This window comes from Copadichromis virginalis, linkage group LG11 (genome assembly GCF_057382275.1).
Source record: "Copadichromis virginalis isolate Kocher_CV1m ecotype Utaka linkage group LG11, C_Virginalis_male_GT1.1, whole genome shotgun sequence".
NCBI classification, from domain to species: domain Eukaryota; kingdom Metazoa; phylum Chordata; class Actinopteri; order Cichliformes; family Cichlidae; genus Copadichromis; species Copadichromis virginalis.
This window is the reverse complement of record NC_140628.1, coordinates 13,578,620-13,598,033: the sequence shown is the minus strand read 5'-3', so window position 1 is coordinate 13,598,033 and position 19,414 is coordinate 13,578,620. Positions and strand designations below refer to the sequence as shown.

At 39.5% G+C, this 19,414-nt stretch overlaps 1 protein-coding gene across 7 annotated transcripts in view; it reads right to left on the bottom strand.

The window, feature by feature from the left end:
• The window catches only part of cobl (cordon-bleu WH2 repeat protein), a 68,182-nt gene that overhangs the window by 43,008 nt on the left and 5,760 nt on the right, over positions 1 to 19,414 (bottom strand). For 2 of the 7 annotated variants that reach the window (XM_085473214.1, XM_085473208.1), the window contains 6 exons: positions 14,191 to 14,385; positions 10,583 to 10,793; positions 8,618 to 8,846; positions 6,359 to 6,403; positions 5,616 to 5,704; positions 5,265 to 5,336 (listed from right to left, as the gene is read on the bottom strand). In XM_085473214.1, coding sequence (XP_085329340.1) covers positions 5,265 to 5,336; positions 5,616 to 5,704; positions 6,359 to 6,403; positions 8,618 to 8,846; positions 10,583 to 10,793; positions 14,191 to 14,385 — 841 coding nt within the window. Of the gene's footprint in view, positions 1 to 5,264; positions 5,337 to 5,615; positions 5,705 to 6,358; positions 6,404 to 8,617; positions 8,847 to 10,582; positions 10,794 to 14,190; positions 14,386 to 16,333; positions 16,555 to 19,414 lie in introns of those variants that run through there. The other 5 variants (XM_085473210.1, XM_085473211.1, XM_085473209.1 and 2 more) reach the window with 5 other exon arrangements.

The window sequence follows — 19,414 nt, the reverse complement described above, 5'->3', positions numbered from 1 at the left end:
GTGGATCAGTGAATCGATGTCTTGTTCACTCTTGGCATACAGCTTGATGTCATCCATGTACAGGAGGTGGCTGACAACTGCTCCGTTCCGTAGTCGGTATCCGTAGCCAGTCTTGTTAATGATCTCACTGAGGGGGTTCAGGCCTATGCAGAACAGCAGTGGGGACAGATCATCTCCTTGGTAGACCCCGCACTTGATGGTGACTTGTGCTATGGGCTTGGAGTTGGCCTCTAGTGTTGTACGTCACATCCCCATTGAGTTCCTGATGAAGGCTCTTAGGGTCCCATTGATCTTGTACAATTCTAGGCATTCCAGTATCCAGCTGTGGGGCATTGAGTCATAGGCCTTCTTGTAATCAATCCAGGCAGTGCACAGGTTGGTCAGTCTGGTCTTGCAGTCTCGGCTGACTGTTCTGTCTACCAGTAGCTGGTGTTTTGCGCCTCTGGTATTCTTGCCAATTCCTTTCTGTGTCCCGCTCATGTATTGACCCATGTGCCTGTTCATCTTAGCCGATATGATGCCTGACAGGAGCTTCCATGTAGTACTGAGGCAGGTTATTGGTCAGTAGTTGGAGGGGACCGGTCCCTTCTTGGGGTCCTTGGGGATCAGGACCATCCGACCTTCAGTTAGCCATTCCGGGTGTCTCTCGTTAACTAGCAGCTGGTTCATTTGTGCTGCCAGACGCTCGTGGAGTGCAGTCAGCTTCTTTAGCCAGTAGACGTGAACCATGTCGGGCCCTGGTGCTGTCCAACTCTTCATACTGGAGACCCTTTCTTGGATATCTGCCACTATGATGGTTACTGGACCCTGTTCAGGGAGGTCGCTATGGTCTGCCCTCAGATCCACTAGCCACTGAGCATTGCCGTTATGGGTTGCGTCCTTCTCCCATATGCTCTTCCAGTATTGCTCCGTCTCCAGCCTTGGTGGTGCTGTTCTCTTATTATTATTGTTCCCTTGCCACTGAGAGTACACCTTTGCTGCTTCTGTGGAGAACAGCTGGTTTATTCTCCTGCCTTCTATCTCTCTGGTGTACCTCCTCAAGCGGCTGGCCAAGGCTGTGAGTCTTTGCTTGGCAGTTTCCAAGGCCTCAGGTATGGACAGCTTGCTGTATTTCTTATGCACCTTCTTTGTCGCACCTTTCTGCAACTCCGTTAGTTGGCTAACCTCCCTCCGTGCTACTTTGATCTTGCCCTCTAGCCTCCTTCTCCATGGAGGGTACTGCCTCTTGTTGCTGTTCAACTTGTAGCCAAGCATCTCACTGATCACTGCTGCCGTTTTGTAGATCAGCTTGTTAGTGTCGGTAATCGTGGTTGTAGGTATTGTGTGTGTGTGTGTGTGTGTGTGTGTGTGTGTGTGTGTGTGTGTGTGTGTATATATGTATATATATATATACATGCTAAACTTTACCTCTCACTAATTGCTGTATCATTATTCATTTTGACATTTTCTGGATACTCTGAATTTTCCCTACTTCTATCTTTTAATGCTTCTGTCTTTCATTTAATCTAATTTGTTTTAATGACTTACTGGTTTTGTTATCATTAACTGTTTATTGTGTTATTGTGAAGCACTTTGGTATACCCTTGGTTTTAAATGTGCTATACAAATAAACCTGTATTGTATTGTATATTAAGAAGTATACGAGATCAAAATGGGAGACGCCTCTTAGGGTGGTTGAGAATAACTGAGCTAAGATCCTGTGGGACTTCCAGATACAGATGGACAAAATGGTGGCTAACCAACCGGACATAGTAGTGATAGACAAGCAGAAGAAGACGGCTGTAGTGATAGACGTAGTGATACCGAATGACAGCAACATCAGGAAGAAGGAACACGAGAAGCTGAAGATGTACCAAAGGCTCAGAGAAGAGCTCGAGAAGATGTGGAGGGTGAAGGCAACAGTGGTCCCAGTGGTAATTGGAGCACAAGGTGCAGTGACTCCCAAGCCAGGCGAGTGGCTCCAGCAGATCTCAGGAACAACATCTGCGATCTCTGTCCAGAAGAGCGCAGTCCTAGGAACAGCTAAGATACTGCACAGGACCCTCAAGCTCCAAGTGCTCTGGTAGGACCCGAGCTTGAAGGAAATAAGAACAGGGCCCTGTTGGAATGCTACTCCGTTTCCAGCAGAAGAGGTTACTTGACTAGGATGTGGAACCTATGGAACCTTCGATACCCAGCAGACTGACAGAGAAACAACTAATAGCTTGGTGTTCCAACATTGAGTAGAAGGAACTGCTTTCACAGCTAGAGATCCATAAGGTATATAGCACAAATGCTATGGCAAGGGAGAGCCAGGACAACAAGTCAGGCGGGAGATATTACCTCCACCCGAGATTGAGTACCAGGCCCCAAGTACGATGGAAGAAGGAGCACTGAGTGCGAGCGTAGCTGACCAGAACGAGAGGATCATGGTGAAACTGGAAACCTGGACCCTCTGTAGTTGGTTACCAAGACTACATGAAGTACCCTCTGAAAGTCTACTAGAAGATGTGAATGCAGCACTAAGGAAAATTCCTACTGCAAACAGCAAGCTGCCCATATCTGACGCCTTAGAAACTGCCAAGCAAATACTCACAGCCTTGGCTAACCACTTGAAAAGGTATAGCAGAGAGATAGAAGGCAGGAGAATAAACCAGCTGTTCTGCACGGACACATCCAAGGTGTACTCTCAATAGCAAGGGAACAATATAAGAACAGCGTCACCAAGGCTGGAGACGGAGCAGTATTGGAAGAGCATATGGGAGAAGGATGCAACCTAAAAGAACAATGATCAGTGGCAAGTGGATCTAAGAGCAGTATGAAAAAAAAACAAAAACGCTTGGACACCGCTAGCATAATTGACAGGTTTTTGACGGGGCTTCCACACAAACGCAAAGCAGGAGATGAAGCATCGCCAAATATGTTTCCAAACCAACCAGCGCGAACATTTTTCTTGTAAAACAAAGGGGGGCCTAGCAAAAAAAGTTTGAGAACCACTGTATTAGAGGAACTTAAGCAATGCCACTCCCTAAAAAGCTAAGAACAAATAAATACTGCATATTTAAAAAAAAACTTTTAGAAGTGAGTTTGCTTTAGAATGAGGTCTTCCCAGACATAACGCTATTTGACCATGCTAATGTTTTATGACCACACACACTTACACTGACACACACAGTAGTTTAGCCCCTAATGAACAATTAGAGATAAGAGGCTGGGCTTTTAGTGCTAATGTAGCCAAGGTAGGGTAATGTGATGCCTTTGGGTTGATAACACTCTGTGGGTGTGTGTTTTCTGGTGTGTGCAAATGCATGCGTGTGGTCTAAAAACTGCCCAGGCTGAGAAACAATCATAGGGGAAAAAAAAGCTGCATTAAAGTCCAGTAGAAAAAAAAAGAATTATTAATCAATCCAACAAAACTGTCTTTCATACTTTTCAGTGTTTCAGCAAAGTAAATGAGTTGTGCTGTGTCTATAACAGTTTTGATGTTTAATTCATAGTCTGCTGACTTTTTTCCTTTTAATTACACTGTGATCCCTATATGCAAAATCTTTAAGAAATAATTAAAGATAACGAAGAGAATAAAAAAAGGACAAAGAGGACTGGCTGGAAAAGGAAAAGAAGAAGATAATGTTAATAATGCTCAGTATTAAGCAGTAGACACAAAGTTGGAAGGGTGGAGTCAAGGGCAAGCTTAGAGAAGCAGTGTACTGAATAGGAGGGAGGCAGGCAGGCTAATGTAATCAAATGCCATTGATTTAGTTATAGCTATAACAGCTTCAGTGCTGCTAAATGCAGCGTCTAAATGTGCATCTGGATATACTGCAGAGAAATCTTGGAGGAAAATCTTTTACATTATGTTACTGATGTTTATCATATTCAGATTCTAAAATCAGCTCAAATTTGTATACATATATATATATATATATATATATACATTTGAGCTGATTTTAGATATATATGTATGTATATGTATCCAAATTGGATACGTACTACCAAATTAGTGCTCAGATGCAGAAGTAAAGAGATGGATGATGGTTGCTTAAAAGAAAATGTAATGGTGTTATGAACTGCACTGATAAAGACCTGTGATGAACAGATGCTTGAGAGTCTGCTGACTAATCTTATAGAATGACTGCCCTCTGGAGGACATCGGCACACATTACTGCATTGAAATAATCTAGTCTCTCTGCACCATAGTTTGTGCTTGGTCTTCATTCTAACAGCTCTCTCTGGTCCTCTTTTGTCTTTTCCTTCTACTTCCCTTCACCCCAACTGGTTCTGTATTAGATTTCTCCTGTCTGTAAGCCTGGATCTACAGGAGATTTATTTCTGCTAAAAGTTTTTTTGTTGTCCTGCAGTGTCATCAAGTTGTTGGTCATAAGGGAATGTTGGGTTTCTATTGCAGAACTACTTTTTAAAGCTGAAACAACTAAAAATTTCCATTAAAACGAATAAATTATCGGCCAAAGTGACGGGCTTTGGTGACACAGGCATGGATGGATTACTGTGACTGTGGGTCTTAAACACAAACTTGCCATGGGTCCTTGTTATCTACTCATGCAAATACCAGGCACAACATATGCCCTTGTCAAAAGACAGTTTTATTGCACGTAACAAGGCAACTTACATCCACATTTATCTTGTATTTGTTGACATGTTAAATTACTGCTATTATGACTACTGCTACATATAACTCGTGCAGGACAATTTACCCCGAGGCACCAACAGGAAGCTTTCAATAGTCTTAACTGTGTAAGTCAGTAAAATGTTAAATGCAATCCAAAATCAAGCACTAAAGGTGATGACAAAGGACACAGATGGCATAGTACTAGCAGTGCTGCTCTATTGCTAATGCTTGTTTCAAAGCTAAAGTCCATCCATCCATCCATTCGCTTCCGCTCATCCTTTTCAGGGTCGCCGGGGCGCTGGAGCCTATCCCAGCTGTCATAGGGCGAGAGGCGGGGTACACCCTGGACAGGTCGCCAGTCTGTCGCAGGGCTTCAAAGCTAAAGTCCTCCTGTTTATTTTGATACATTTTTTGAAAATCCCTTATATTAAAAAAATAAAGCAATGATGATGCACACAACTTAAGGTAAAAGCCACTGGCTCCAAGGTATGTTCCCAGTTTGCACAAACAGCAGTCTGTCCATAGAAGCAGTCTGTATTATGTTCCAGTTATACAGAATAACTGGAACACCGTATGGGATTGCACGGCTTCAGTAACAAGTTAAGATGAGAGCTTTATTTCCCTTCTGGACATTGTAAAAATTGTTAGACGTACTTACACAGGATTGTGTGTCAGTGTTTTGGATTATTTTATCATCAAAGTCATCCATGTCCACAGATGTTGTCTCTGTCTGCAAACGGAAGGCACAACTAACATGCAGCATCAAACTATTCAGCCATGCATTTAGCTTGCCTCAGCTATCAGTTAAGTATGAATGGCCTATAAGTATGATGCTAAAGGTTAGTTTGTAAATTACTTCACACTATTATTTTTCTAATGATACTTGTATAAATAATTAAATGCAAAAACTAAGGGCAGAATTATAATGATGTCCATGCTGTTTTCTTATTTAATAATTCAGACATACTTCCTGCACACATACAGCATATTGCCCAGGAATGAGTCTCACCTTGGATTTCCTCCTGTTGAACTGGAAGATACCCAGGAGGCCTTTTTTTTCTGGTCTGTCCAAACTGCCAGTACTGGAGCGAACAAAGTCTAAAAAAGTAAAACAAGAGCAGGAGGAAAGTAATGTAAGCACCTTATAATTAAAGAAAGGGAGGAAAGAAAAAGGGAAAGACATGGTTTTTTCTGCATGCAAAGGTTAACGAAAAGGTTAACATATGGTTAACAGAAAAAAATAGTTTTTTTTTTAACAGTCAGTCAACTCTAAATATTACTCCAAACAGATACCTTTGTTTTAAAAGCAATAAATTAACCTTCCAGTTTTGCTCAGAAGAGGGAGCTGCAGCTTTGCTTTTCCTCAGGTTCACCTCTACCCAACTTTTATAATCAGCTAAGCAGTAAGTAAGAATGTGTCGTGATAAAACTACAGACTCAAGGACTGAGAGGGAAGGTAAACTAACTATCAAACATTTAAGGGCTAATACTCATGATTTGGGTTCTGAAACGAGGCAGAAGCAAGCCAATTTATTAATAAAGCCTTTAAAAATTGAAGGCATTGATGTTCACGCAGGTTAAAAAAAAGTACATAAAGCAACAAATGATTTCTTTTAATATGGCTGGTTAATGGTTAATATCCAATGCAGCAACAATGCAGGGTTAATAAGCAAGCAGCGATACATTGGGTTAAACAACCACATGTATTTGAATGGTGCCAACGCTAAGACACACAATATATACGTCTAATACCTGTGTAGTTAAGTGCAGGGGCAGAAGCCATTTTAGGCTGGAAAGCTGTAAAACATGATAAAGTTTAAAAACACAAACGTCATTAATGGATAACTCATCTACATGACAGAGCGGCTGTGCTTGTGCTTTTGTGTCACAGCACAGCCGATGCGCTACGTAACTACTGATTCACAAGAGGAAGTCATTTGTATAATTGCCTCATAATAATGAAAGTAAACTACATTACTACTATGTTCAAAAGGGTAGGACTGTGTAAAATGTAACTGAAAACATGACGCGGTGATTTGGAAAGGATTCGAACCCTACAATTTACCAAAAACCTTTTAGCATACCAAATGCTGAGAAAGAAACATTTAAAGGGAAACTGGGTGGCCTTGTTGATTACCAAAATCTTGCACAAGAGTGCTTGACCATAAAAGTGACATAATGTTCTACTGTTCCCTTGTCACATCACTTAAGTGATAAAATACACGTTTTTACTGTGAGATCACAAGAGAACCTTTAACTATAAATACCAGTGGGTGTGGATAATCGCGCAGTAAACAACCATAACTTCATACTACATGAATTATGTATTAATACAAAGGCCGTACATGATTCATAAAAGCTCGCTATTTCAGCCGTTGTATGGACAGGATAACAGCAGATACTGTGAGACAATAGCAGGGCAAGCCAAAGCACACACCAGTATCCACGCTAACATCCTTTGTCTGCTTAAATTTCACATCATCATCTTAAGTGTTACATCCTATGTTTACCAGATAGTTTTATTCAGCAGAGCAAAGCATTATTTTATCTTTTAAAAAGTTAATACAATTTTGAATATATGTACAGACACTTGCTTTAAAGTGACTGGAGTTAGAGGTGAAATGTGTAAGATTTAGGTATGTGCTTAACAAGTCCCCTAGAATTTTAAACGCTCTTTTTCTACAACAGCAGTCACCTAATGTTATTATGCGACCTGCAAAAAACTGGGGCTACAGCACGGACAGAGGGCTCCAACCCTCTTTCTCTCTGTTTTAGACATAGTGCATTTGAGCAAGGTGGAGAGCAAGCAGCTGACAGATGCAAAAATCAGCACGGCTGCACAGTACTTTGATGAAGAAAACGATGAGCAGTTGTACGTCTGTGGTGTCAGAGTAAAGTGGCATATAACCACGTAACCAAAGTGATGTGTAACCACATGCAGCACAGGAGCGTGAACGCTAACCTGGAAGGAAGGAGGGTTACCGGTGCTAGTACTGTAGACTTTAGCCACATTCAGGAAACTAATCTGGCAATCTGTGTCTGCTTAGATATATAAGATTTGCAACATTATAGATGGCACAGACATTTCAGCGACATCTAAAACAAAATACAATTATTAAGGAACCCGATTAAGAGTTTATCTAAACAATGTGAAAATTGAACAACTGAGATTTATTCTCAAAGACAGTTATAACAGATGTATCTACTGAATATAGGATGCTAACCCGTCTATGCTAACCTGTACCTACAGACAAAATAACAGAGGGGTAACTCGTCAGTAGTGCCTTAAACATATATTCTTTCAACTTCTGTGGTGGCAACAAGTCTTCCAGTTTGTGTAGAAACCTTTGGGAAATAATTTGGTAAACATAATTTCCTTAGGGATTAATAACGTATTCTGATTCTGAAAACAGACCTTAGCTCCATTTCTGTGAAACCTCTGTAAACTCCTAATAACTTTAAAGTCGCTCAAGTTCATTTTATCATTATTTATTTATTTTATTTATTATGACAGGTAGCTGACTGCTGTTACATTTACAGTCACAAGGTAGTACGTTCTTATCAACTCTTATCTTCCATTCACCTTTTCCCTCTGCGTTCCTCCCATACAAGCCCCAGATAAAATTTTGCCTGACCGACATGGTTCACCGATGGAAAAACAGAGAGGAAAAACCTTTTATTAAAAATCAAATCCAGAGAAAAAAAATGCCATCCTGTCTTCCTTCTCCTGTTTCCTGATCAATGTAGCCATTACAAAGACTGTAGCCATGTAAATATGGTTAGTGATATGTGTGTGATATGATATGTATATACGTTTGACTGTGAGATTGTGCAGCTTCTCCATTATAGCATTACACAGATTAATGAATAAATATTTCCACATTAAAAGAATCAAAAGAAAAAAGTATCATCGTTTAGGATCTGTATCATCTTGCGTGCTACTGGGAAAACAATACTAACAGAAATTTGACATATTTCACAAAGAGCAAAGAGAAATGAGGTCAGGCTTACCTAGCCTCTGATCATGTACGTAGAGATCTTTGATCCCGAGTTCTGCTAGAGTTTTGTCCAGCGGTAACTCTCGTTGGCTGATGCTATCCTTCAGCAGCAGGACACGTGTAGGGTCGAACTCACACTTGTCACAGATGACTGGTATCAGAGCCTGGAGCGATATCAAGGGGTTCACCCGTACTACGGCCTTCTGGTTGCCATGATAGTTCACCATCAATCGCACAGTTTTCTGATACACAGAGGGGAAAACGATGGAGAAAATTAGACACGCAAACAGCTGGATGACATTAAGAGCTAATCAAGGATGAATCATCAAGTCAAGAAAAAGGATGATGTAGTTAAGGGAAAAAATACAACAAAGTTAACTGACTGATAAAATATGCTAGCCTAAAAGACATACTTAACTAATATTTATACATATATATATATAAATATATTTAAATATAGTCATATTTCTGATTGATGTACAATAGCATATTTTGGTTTAAAAATATAAAAAGTAGAGGAGAACACACAGAGGATGACACTGCAATAATAAAGAAAAAGAAATAACAATAAAAGAAAGCACAATTCTACCACAGTACTATTGGCAGCCTCTTTCGTGAATGTACCAAGCTTATCAGCAAATTGTGGAAGAGGTGCTAAGTTGTTATAATTTACCCATTATATATGAAAATGTTCAGGTTGATGGTCATAGGTTTTCCAAAATAAACAGTATTTTAAGCCTGTGACATGGGTATATTTTAATGTTTCTGCTAATATGGTCACTAGATAGATGGTTGAAATACTCGAGACTATCGGAAGGTTAAATGGAGACAAAAATAAATTTCCCATCTTTGTGACTGAAACAATTTTTCCTAACCAAGAATAATCAAATTAGCAACCAAAACAGGTAACTGATAGTATAATGTAATATTAAAATAAGGTGCAAAACTGACATATTTGTTACTGGTAGCCATTTCCGTGTAGTTTTTCTGGTGCATCGGGAAAGGACAAACAGTTTATTTATCGCTAACTATTGTTCAGTTAATCAATTTAGTTACATAATTTCCTAAAGGATTAATAAAGTATTGTGATTCCTTACTTCTGACAATTTTATAAGTACTACACTAATTTTAAATGTTTGCATTTTACTGAATTTTGTTTCTAACATTTTGAACACCCCATTCATATCAACAAAACACATTTCAATAGCAGTGTGAACGATATCTTCCATAACCGTAGACTTTATTCCTGGGCTAACATATTAGACTACTGGGTGGATCCAATACACTGGCAATCGAAACAAGCTATTTAATTTGAGCTGTTGAAATTGGTTACATAATGAGAAGATGTGAGATAAAACAGAGAAGACCAATGACTGACAGTGCTGTCTGAAACAGTGTCAGCCTCTGGCCTATGGCCAGGTGGGGTCAAAGGGAGAGAGAGCAGCCAGTGAGTCCTGAGAAGAGCAGAGAAATAATGCATGGTAACTAAAGGTAAGGTACTCATCAAATATTCAAACGGTAGGAGGAGAGTGAAGGCGAAGACAAGAAAAGGCAGAGAGAAAGAGATTGATGCTGAATAGAATAAAACATCCAGACAGACAGTAAGGCAGAAAAAGCACACTAGACTTAAAATCAGTTTATAAACTCCAATAAGGGACTTGCTGGCCAGTTTAATACCAACCAGCTTCCTACCTTAGAAATGGCCCTTACAGGATTCACTGGCCATGCTTTCTGCCAGTGGTCAGTGATAAAAGGCAGAGAGGGACAGGCATTACATAAGACTTGCAGTGAATGCAAATTTGATTTGTAAAAACATGAGATAACCCTTTGTGCAATCAAAACAACACAAATCCAAGCCAGGCATAAAAAAGAAAACATTTGCAGGTTTTAAATATGCTGTAACAGTATAGACCAACATATAACGCACATATGACAAAAGAGGAGGTGGCTCAAGGTGTCAGGATCCACTGCAACTCACCTCTGGCACTTTGGGTGCTGGTCTGCGCGCCACTTTCTCCTCCAACACTTTTTCCTTGATAAGCACACAGGCCACGTTAAGGGAGCCCAACAGTGCGTTGGGCTTGAAGCCCAAAGACCGGCCCTCAGGAGACAGAGCCTCCAAAGTGTGCAGAGCTGGATTCAGGTGGTAGCGACTACACAGCTCGACCAGCAGATCCATCAGTGCTTTACTGAGAGGGAAAGAGAGAGATAATAGGAGTGAGAGGGAAAGTGTGTGTGTGTATGTGTGTGTGAGTGTGTGTGTTTAAGAAAGAAATGCAGAAGGAGATGAGAAGAGAAGAAAGGGAGGCAGGACAAAAGCTAGGGTTACAAAGTCTTCGAAGCTTAGCTGAAGTAAAGAGAACGGAATGAAACAATGCCACACTCTCACTTGATGCACTTCAATGAAACAATGGGTGGTATTTTGATCTAAGCCATTTCCACAGACAAAATACAGATACAATGACAGCAGCAGTGATTTAAATATGAACATCAAAACATTGCCTTCATCTTAATTCTTTCTGTACAAATATTTTTCATTCATTTGAGGTTGATTGTATATTAGTAGCACCTTTTTCTGAGAATGTTCTTATCCATTTTAAACCCCTACAAAAATCCATGTTATTGTTTAATTTTGCCAAACTCTGACTGAAAAATAACACACTGTATGTGAAGTAGAACTAAAACCTGAGCGCGTCCATATGCTCTATAAAAGGTAAGGTGGTTGCTGAAGATTTCACCTGTGCAGTCCATCTAAGAGTCTTTACAAAAAAGGTAGTGACAAAGCACTGGGCATAAAAAATAATACCTCTGTCATTCACTTATGCCCATTGCTTTGTGTGCCTGTTTGGATTGCGGTGCTCATGTGGAGGCCTATAGTACTACTTGTCAATCCTCACATAAAGAAACCTAGAAACAGTCTCCAATGTTTTCTGGGAACAGAGATCAGATGACAGAACTGAGAGAGATACTGCTACAAAGAGCACCATTGACAATCACTAACACATGGATGCAGACTGCAACTAAAACCAAAAACAGACCCAGTGTCTGGTGTGCTTCTCGAGATTCATTTCATACAAAACATGCCAAAACATAATGACTATCTCTAAGTATTTACTCTATTTTTTTCTATGTATTTACTCTAGCACTGAATATATACCTCCCTGGTTCACATAGGGTCATTTTTAACCATGTTATGGTCAAGCATTACTAAGCTGTAGTTTCAAGTACCTATCGTAGATATTTAAAGTGTGACAAATTACATTACGAGGGTGCACAGGGCATGTAGATCATTCATGAAGTGTGACACTGCGGTCATAAAAATAATATATTAGGTGTAATAATAATATTAATAGGAGCATGACAACAAAAACACACAACCAGATAATAACTAAATAAGTAACTAACTGCCTAAGCAACAGTATTAATTCAGTAATAACATATACTATCATGCCTGCATTGTAAATGCCTAGTGCAATATCTGCACCACATTTTTCACTATTTTTAAATCCTACAAAATAAACCTGCTCGTGGTGATTGATTATAGCAAATATCCTAAAGCTTGTTTTATTTTGTCAATAGTGAGATCATGTTTATTTAACATGACTACTCGACTTTTGTAAAATAAGTTTGTGCTTTAAGAGAGCAGCAAAGGTGCGTCAACTAGAGCAAAGCCTCTGAGAGTTTCTGAGTCCTTTGTGAGGCACAACTTCCCTTAATCACAGGATTAATAAGGCAGGAATGAAAGTAAAAAAACAAACAAAGACTGGAACTTTACATTGATAACTGAAGTTTATGAGATCAGAAGAATGCAAAGATATGCCATATCTTTATTCAACCACTGTTTCGCTTATTTTAAAAGTAGAGAATTACGTCATCTCTGGTATAGTCATGACTGGAATGTGTTTAGATGAGACAGTCTGTCTTTTAAGTTCACAAAACATAAAACTAAAAAGTCCCAAACCCATAACTATAAACAAGATAAAATTATATGTTGCAATGTGCTGGCACATTCCTGTATGTGCTATTTTTAGTCCTTGAATTTAATCACTAACTAACTATCACTATAGAATATAACAGGTGATATAAGTCTATGAGGAGTCTGCACTTTGACCTTAGGGTGGAGATAGTGAATGAGCCTTTGTATGAATGATTTGTGTTTACCCCTTTGTCATTGTCATAGTTTGCCGAGGCAAACTGCGTGGCGTGCGAAGAGAGGACCCAGGTGCAGACATTCTCAAACTCAAACTTAACTGATGATGAACTGTTTATTAAAGCAGGCAGAACAGTACAAAATAAAAGGGTGAAAACAATGCAAACTAAGCAATAACCTAAACTGGGGTTTAGGTTGAAGAACATGAAGAACCCTGGCAAGTAGAAAACATAGGGAAACGCTAAACATGGCAATGTGGTGAGGAAAACCTGAAAGCAGGACATGGCAAGGGAAAACGCAGATGATCCGACAAAGACTGAATGAGAAGGCACAGACTAAATACACACAGGAGGCTAATGAGAGAAGTGGGAACACATGGGGGAAACAGCTGACACACATGAACATAACGACGTCACAGTGGAAGAGTAATACTAGACACAGGAACACAAGACCTCTTCAAAATAAAACAGGAAACATAAGACGCAGACATGACAACCTGAACTTGACAACGTAAGACACAGACATGAAACACATGAAGGGCAAGGGAGACTTAACAGGGGTGGAAGACACAAGGGGAATCTAATAACAAAGATCTAGAACAACCTAGGCATGATAAAAAATGAACTTAGAAAACCTGAAGAGCTTAAACATATACTAAAACTCAAAACGCTGGGTCAAAAGACCCAGGACCGTGACAGTCATAGCAACAGGTTCTGATGTTTTAAGCAGCATTGATCATAATATGACCATCTTCTATTAAACATAGAAGGTCATACAAGGTCTTACCTTCATAGTGTCATAACAACCCGTGGTTTGTGCAATATTTAAAAGTGGAATGGGGGGCAGAGCCTTCAGCTTTCAGGCCCCTCTTCTATTATACTAGTTTTGCATGTTAGAAAGCCTCTATGACAATAATATGATACATAGTTTTTCTGGTGATGAGCATACAGAGGCATCTGATGGTGATACATTCTCTATAGTTATTAAAAGAGTTTCTTGTTGTTTTATACAAGATAGACATCCCCAGTTTTCTGCCCTAGAGACAATTGCCTCATTAGGGACAGAGAGCACTAGCAGGTCAGCCACTGACTCTCTGGGACAAAAAGCTTGTGTTGGAAATTGGAATGGAACCCCCCAACGAGGCCCCGCTGGCACAGCGAACAAAACATGCACAGGAGCAACAAACATACAGTTTTTCTGGTGACTGAATGAAGATCAACCTATAGAATCATATCGCAGAACTAACAATAAACTAAGGTTAGATTCGATTTGTATTTCCAGATATAAATAATAAAATAGCTACAGATATATGAAGATTTTATAGTCAAATAATATGAGATTAATGGGCAAAACTTTTGGTCATGACACATGTGACAATAAAATGAACAAATCAAAACTATGTTTGATATGTGCTTGTGTGGGCCTGTTTTTCTCACCTTCCATCCTCAGTCACATAAATCTGGTTGCCCTGTGGCAGGGTTAACTGTAAATCCACTGTGGCCCTCAGGATGTTCTCCTTGGCCTCCATGCCTGATGTCCCTCCCCCATCAGGTGTAGTGGTTCTGAAGATATGGCGTGGAGCGGGTTGAGGGGCCGGTGGTGGAGGTGGGGCATGGGCCTTCATCCTCCTTCTTGGTGATGAAAGTTGGAGAGATACACAAATAAGAATATTTTTTCTTTTTCAGGCCATCCTTTTCATATGATACAATACTTTAAAATTTCCTAATGACATATTTATTTTTATACAAACAAATTATATATTATAAATGTCTGTTTCCTCTGAATCATTACTGGTTTTTTTTCTGAAGTTCAGTCAGTTGCACAACATGACAGCCTATGAATACAAACCACTGCTACCACATCAGGGGCAGCCGGAATACTAATGTTGACTTTTTTTCTATCTTTCTGTTTCTGATTATGACATAACCTTCCCTTCATTTAGATTACATAACAAACTACAGACACGCCAAGATGATTATTTTGGTTATCAAGATCTCTGAGCCTTTTGGAGCTGTTTAATCTATCTGGTCTATTGCCTCTTTAATATCACTCCTACACTCCTACAATCAATGCCTGCTATCAAACAGCTTTCCAAAGGCAAATTAACATCTTTGCTTTGACAGAAACAACACCCCTCATTAGGGCTGGGCTATATCATACCGTTCACGGTAATACCGGTATTAATGTTGGGCAATGATAGGAAAATGAAATATCGTGATAGAATATGGGTAAAACGCGCATGCGCAGTGCCTACGTTTACATACGCACATGGCGGTGACGTAGAATGAGAAAAGCGAAAACAGATCGTTAAATGAAACGGATGAACCAGAACTGGTTTGTAAAAATGCTGCAACTTCAGTGGTGTGGAACTGGTTTAGTTTTCGTCCGTCAGATACACAACAAAGCACTGTTTTTGCTAGAACATGCTAGCGTGCCGTCGTTATTACCGTGTTGTTTGGACAATACGACACACTTAAAATCAATCCTTTGATTTTTCTGAAAATCGACAGTGCCCCTTATAATCCCGTGTGCCTTATGTATGAATTCTGGTTGTGTTTACTGACCTCTAAACGATTTTATATGGTACACGGCGCTCGAAAATCTGTCAAATGTTTTAGTACGACTTTGCTAAGCTACGAAGCCGCACCGCTTGATGGATTGTCGGAGCATTACGGCATCGTAGGCAGGAGCCTCGCGGAGTGATACTGTGCTTCAACATAATATTACCGTATTGTGTGTGTATAACCTCTTTTTAAGTTTTGTGGATATTATACATGGTTATGCTGAGGATATGTCGGCCAGTTTCCACTGGAAATGCCTTTTGATTAAACTGTCAGCAAGGAATTTGCACTGTTACATTTTTATATAACTTTAATGCACATAAAAAACAGCTGGTTGTTTATGTGAAAATACATTGATGGGTTTTTGGTTTTTTTGCACTAATAAAGTTGTGGAGTTGTAAAGTATTTTGTCTAGTGTCAATTATATCGTCAGTTATATTGTTATCGTAAATTTTCAAATGTATATCGTGATAAATATTTTTGGTCATATCGCCCTGCTCTACCCCTCATTCATTTTCATTCCACCCCTGAGGAGAATCTATAAACATATCTGAACATATGAATCAACAATGTTATAAACAGTAATACAAAATACAAAATTGGGCTGACAGAACTGTAGCAGCGTTGAGAAAATTAGAAATTCTATTGGGGGGTTTTTTCTTAACAGAAATAAAGGAAGCCATAAAGTACTAAATGAGCCAGGGTACAGACCACGCATCATTGAATCTCTTTAAAATACTTTTATGAAAATCACAAATTAAAAAAACAAACGCAGATGCAAAACATACTCCAGCCACACAGCTCCTCGTGAGCACTGTGACAGATGTCAATGACAAGCTCCTTCTTGTGTGTTTGACCTCGGCTAAACATAAACTGTACTTGCCCTGACACACACAGCTGATTAGACAGAAATGAAACAGTTCATTCTCTCAGCAATGACAAGTGCCATATGATTAAGCACACACTCACTCTCTCAAGTATTAGCCTTGGATAAGAAAAGAAAAAACATCCCACTCACATCAAAAACAGTCCTTGTGCTGATTAAGTGTTCCGAACGTGTTATATATCAGACTGTTTAACTCTCGTTCCAAGGATTCGGGAGACACCCCGAAGAATCAGTGTAAGCATTTAATTGTAGACTCCGAAGTTGTTCAATCCAGTATTCTCGACGTTATCCCTGCCCAGTTTAAAGACAGCAAAATGAAGGACGTTTGCACATGGACATAGCACAGTGAGTGGACTCTAACCTGGCTAAAGTTAACCATTAACAGCTACGTCACATATCAACTAACTCGCGCCCAAAGGGCTCATAGAGTCATTGACTCATTATCCAGTGCAGTGAGAATGTTTCACTTTTTGGAATCACAGTGCACGTCATTTCTAATTATTGACTAGAAAATCTCTGACTATATACGCACCTAAAACTGTGTGTAGTGATGAAAGAGCAGACTTACAGACCTGTAACTGTGAGAGACTTTTTGCATTTTCCTGTTAAGTCTGAGTCTTTTAAGGTAAACAGCACAGGGCTCTGTGGAACTGTGGGACTGGGTCCTGGCCAGGCTTAACACAGGCAGCTAGTATCCTCCTCTCTCTTTCGCTTGCTGTTTGTCTCACCGTAACATTTCCCTTTCCCTCTCTCTCTCTCGCTTTTCCTCGCTCAAACATGTACAAAGACTCCTTTAGAAGAAGCCTAGTCTCCCACAGAGTTAGAATGAGCGTAAACAGAGAGAAAGAGTGGGAAAATAAAGAAGCACCAAGGAACGCAACGCAAAAGGAAACCCAGCTCTGGCACAGGGGGGCAGTAAGTGCTGCTGAAGAGACTAAGTTACAATGCTCACACACATACACACCTGCACACACAGAAAAGGTTACTAATGGATAGTTCATTTTACTTGACAAAACAGCATTAACAAGGATGGATTTCTTTTGCTGGCCTCTATTAAAATTCTTTTAAAAAATTCGTCCACAATACTTTCTGCACAGGAGTACACATCAGTTTCCCTTCTAATAAAAAGAAGTCTATAGCAATGTATTCACATATATAAAATAATTATTGGTTTATACAGCAATGTCAGAAGTTTTTAACCCTCAGCATCAGCCGGGCTCCAGTCTACGGTGCATCTGAAATTAGAACATGTGGGCAGCTATAAAAACTTACCAGAAGGCACATAAATAAATATTTGAAAACATGCTTTACCTCTTCTATAACCTGAATATTACTATGCTCAATCTTGATCAAGACACTTGGGTTAAATCGTGACTGAATGTTAAGGCATGACTTTGTGTGGTGGCACACATATTACACTACAAAATGTAAACACTGCCAATGTGTACGTCAGAGTTAAGATTATTCCTGTTTGATAAAAAGATTGCATAATACTAAATACACACTGGAGACCACCTTCACTTTGTTTTTAAATAGGGGAGAAATAAAGGTTAGACAATGTATCATTTATCCTTATTTGTCAGGGAAACACTGAGTAAATGGTCCCACGTTCCAAGATCTTATCAACCCAATATCCAAATATACTAGTGCATGACCCTAGTATATTATCCTCTATCAGAACCATCAAAACACATTTTTGAGTGGGTTGAGCAGGTGACCCATATGCCGAAAGGCTACTGCAGGATCCCTGGCACACTTCTTTATTTATCTGTTAAAAAAGGATTCTTTTACATTTAATTTATAAGAAAAAAACATTAAGCTTAATCTAGATAAAGCACAAAAAATATTTTTATGTTTTGTATGTCTTATCAGAATTAATCATTTATATTTCTTTCATGTATTTGTCCAGTAATCACACATTTGAAAAGTCAGACTTACGTTTTCACCTGATTACGCAATAGACACAGAGTGTGCAGCACACATCCGGGACACTCAGGTTCTCCCACCACACATGCATCTAGTCAGCATACCCTTTGAGTGTCATGGTGTCCCCATGGCAACCTATATTTACACCACTTGACTGCAAAAGAAGGCAGATCTTAGTCCAGTAGCAGCTGTGGATTGGAGAGGCATGCACACCCAGGGTGAGTGACCCGGAGAAACACCAGTGAACAAGAGACAGAGTGTGGGAGACTGAAATTGGACATATGAGCCAAGTAAAGCATTTGTTTGCAGTTGCTAGTCACAAAACCTTCTAATTCAGCATATGTCTTGATGCTCATATTACTATCAATGTGCTTAACCCCCACCGCATCTCAATGTCCAAGTCTGGAAATGCCAGCTTCATCCTCTATATTCACAGTCTCACCGCTGCCCCTCTCACTACAGCAAAGTGAAAATTACAAAGCATAGAGAAGCAAATGAAAAAATGTCAACATTTATTTTTGAACCTCTGATTTTCTTAACAGACATACAAACAAATGTGTTGCCATAATAATGGTCTAGGCTTGCAGGCAGCATACAATCATTAGCTCTCCTCAGACTGATAAATCATATCCGGTTTTACTGTCTCATTTGCCCAAATGCAAAATATTTCACTAAATTTGCATACAAGCTGTAACCTTATTACATATTATAAATAGCCCTGAATTTGCAAATAGTCTGAGGCTCCAGTGTTAATATTTTTAACTTGTATGAAACTTTAATTTACCTGATTATCAAGTCCTGACTTCTCCAAAAGAACCAAGTTAGGGCTCTGCAGAGTCTGATCAACATGTGTGCAGAGACCGTAATAACCCGTGGGAGATTAACAAAAAAAAAAAGAACACACACACCACACACACAACACCGCAGGTGCTAAATGATTTGTTACTCATGGGATCAATTAGGTTGCTTACACTCTTAAACAGTTAGCTAACGCAATAACCTCAGATGGAACCAGCAACCAGTAATCCACGGTTGTGGTCAAACTGTCTTTTTTTTTCTTAGAGGATGGACTGAAAGGACATGAGGTATCTAAAAGGCAGTCCTGCTTAAATTCTTTAAATGCTAATCAAAGCTGGTTCAGTGCTTGAGCACAGGATGTACCAGACCAGCTTTTACAAAAGGATAATACCATCCCACTGCATTAGCTACATTTAAAGGTTATCAATATTTTATAAATGTAACAATTATTTTCTACAGTTAGACTGGTGCTAATTTATATTTAAGTAT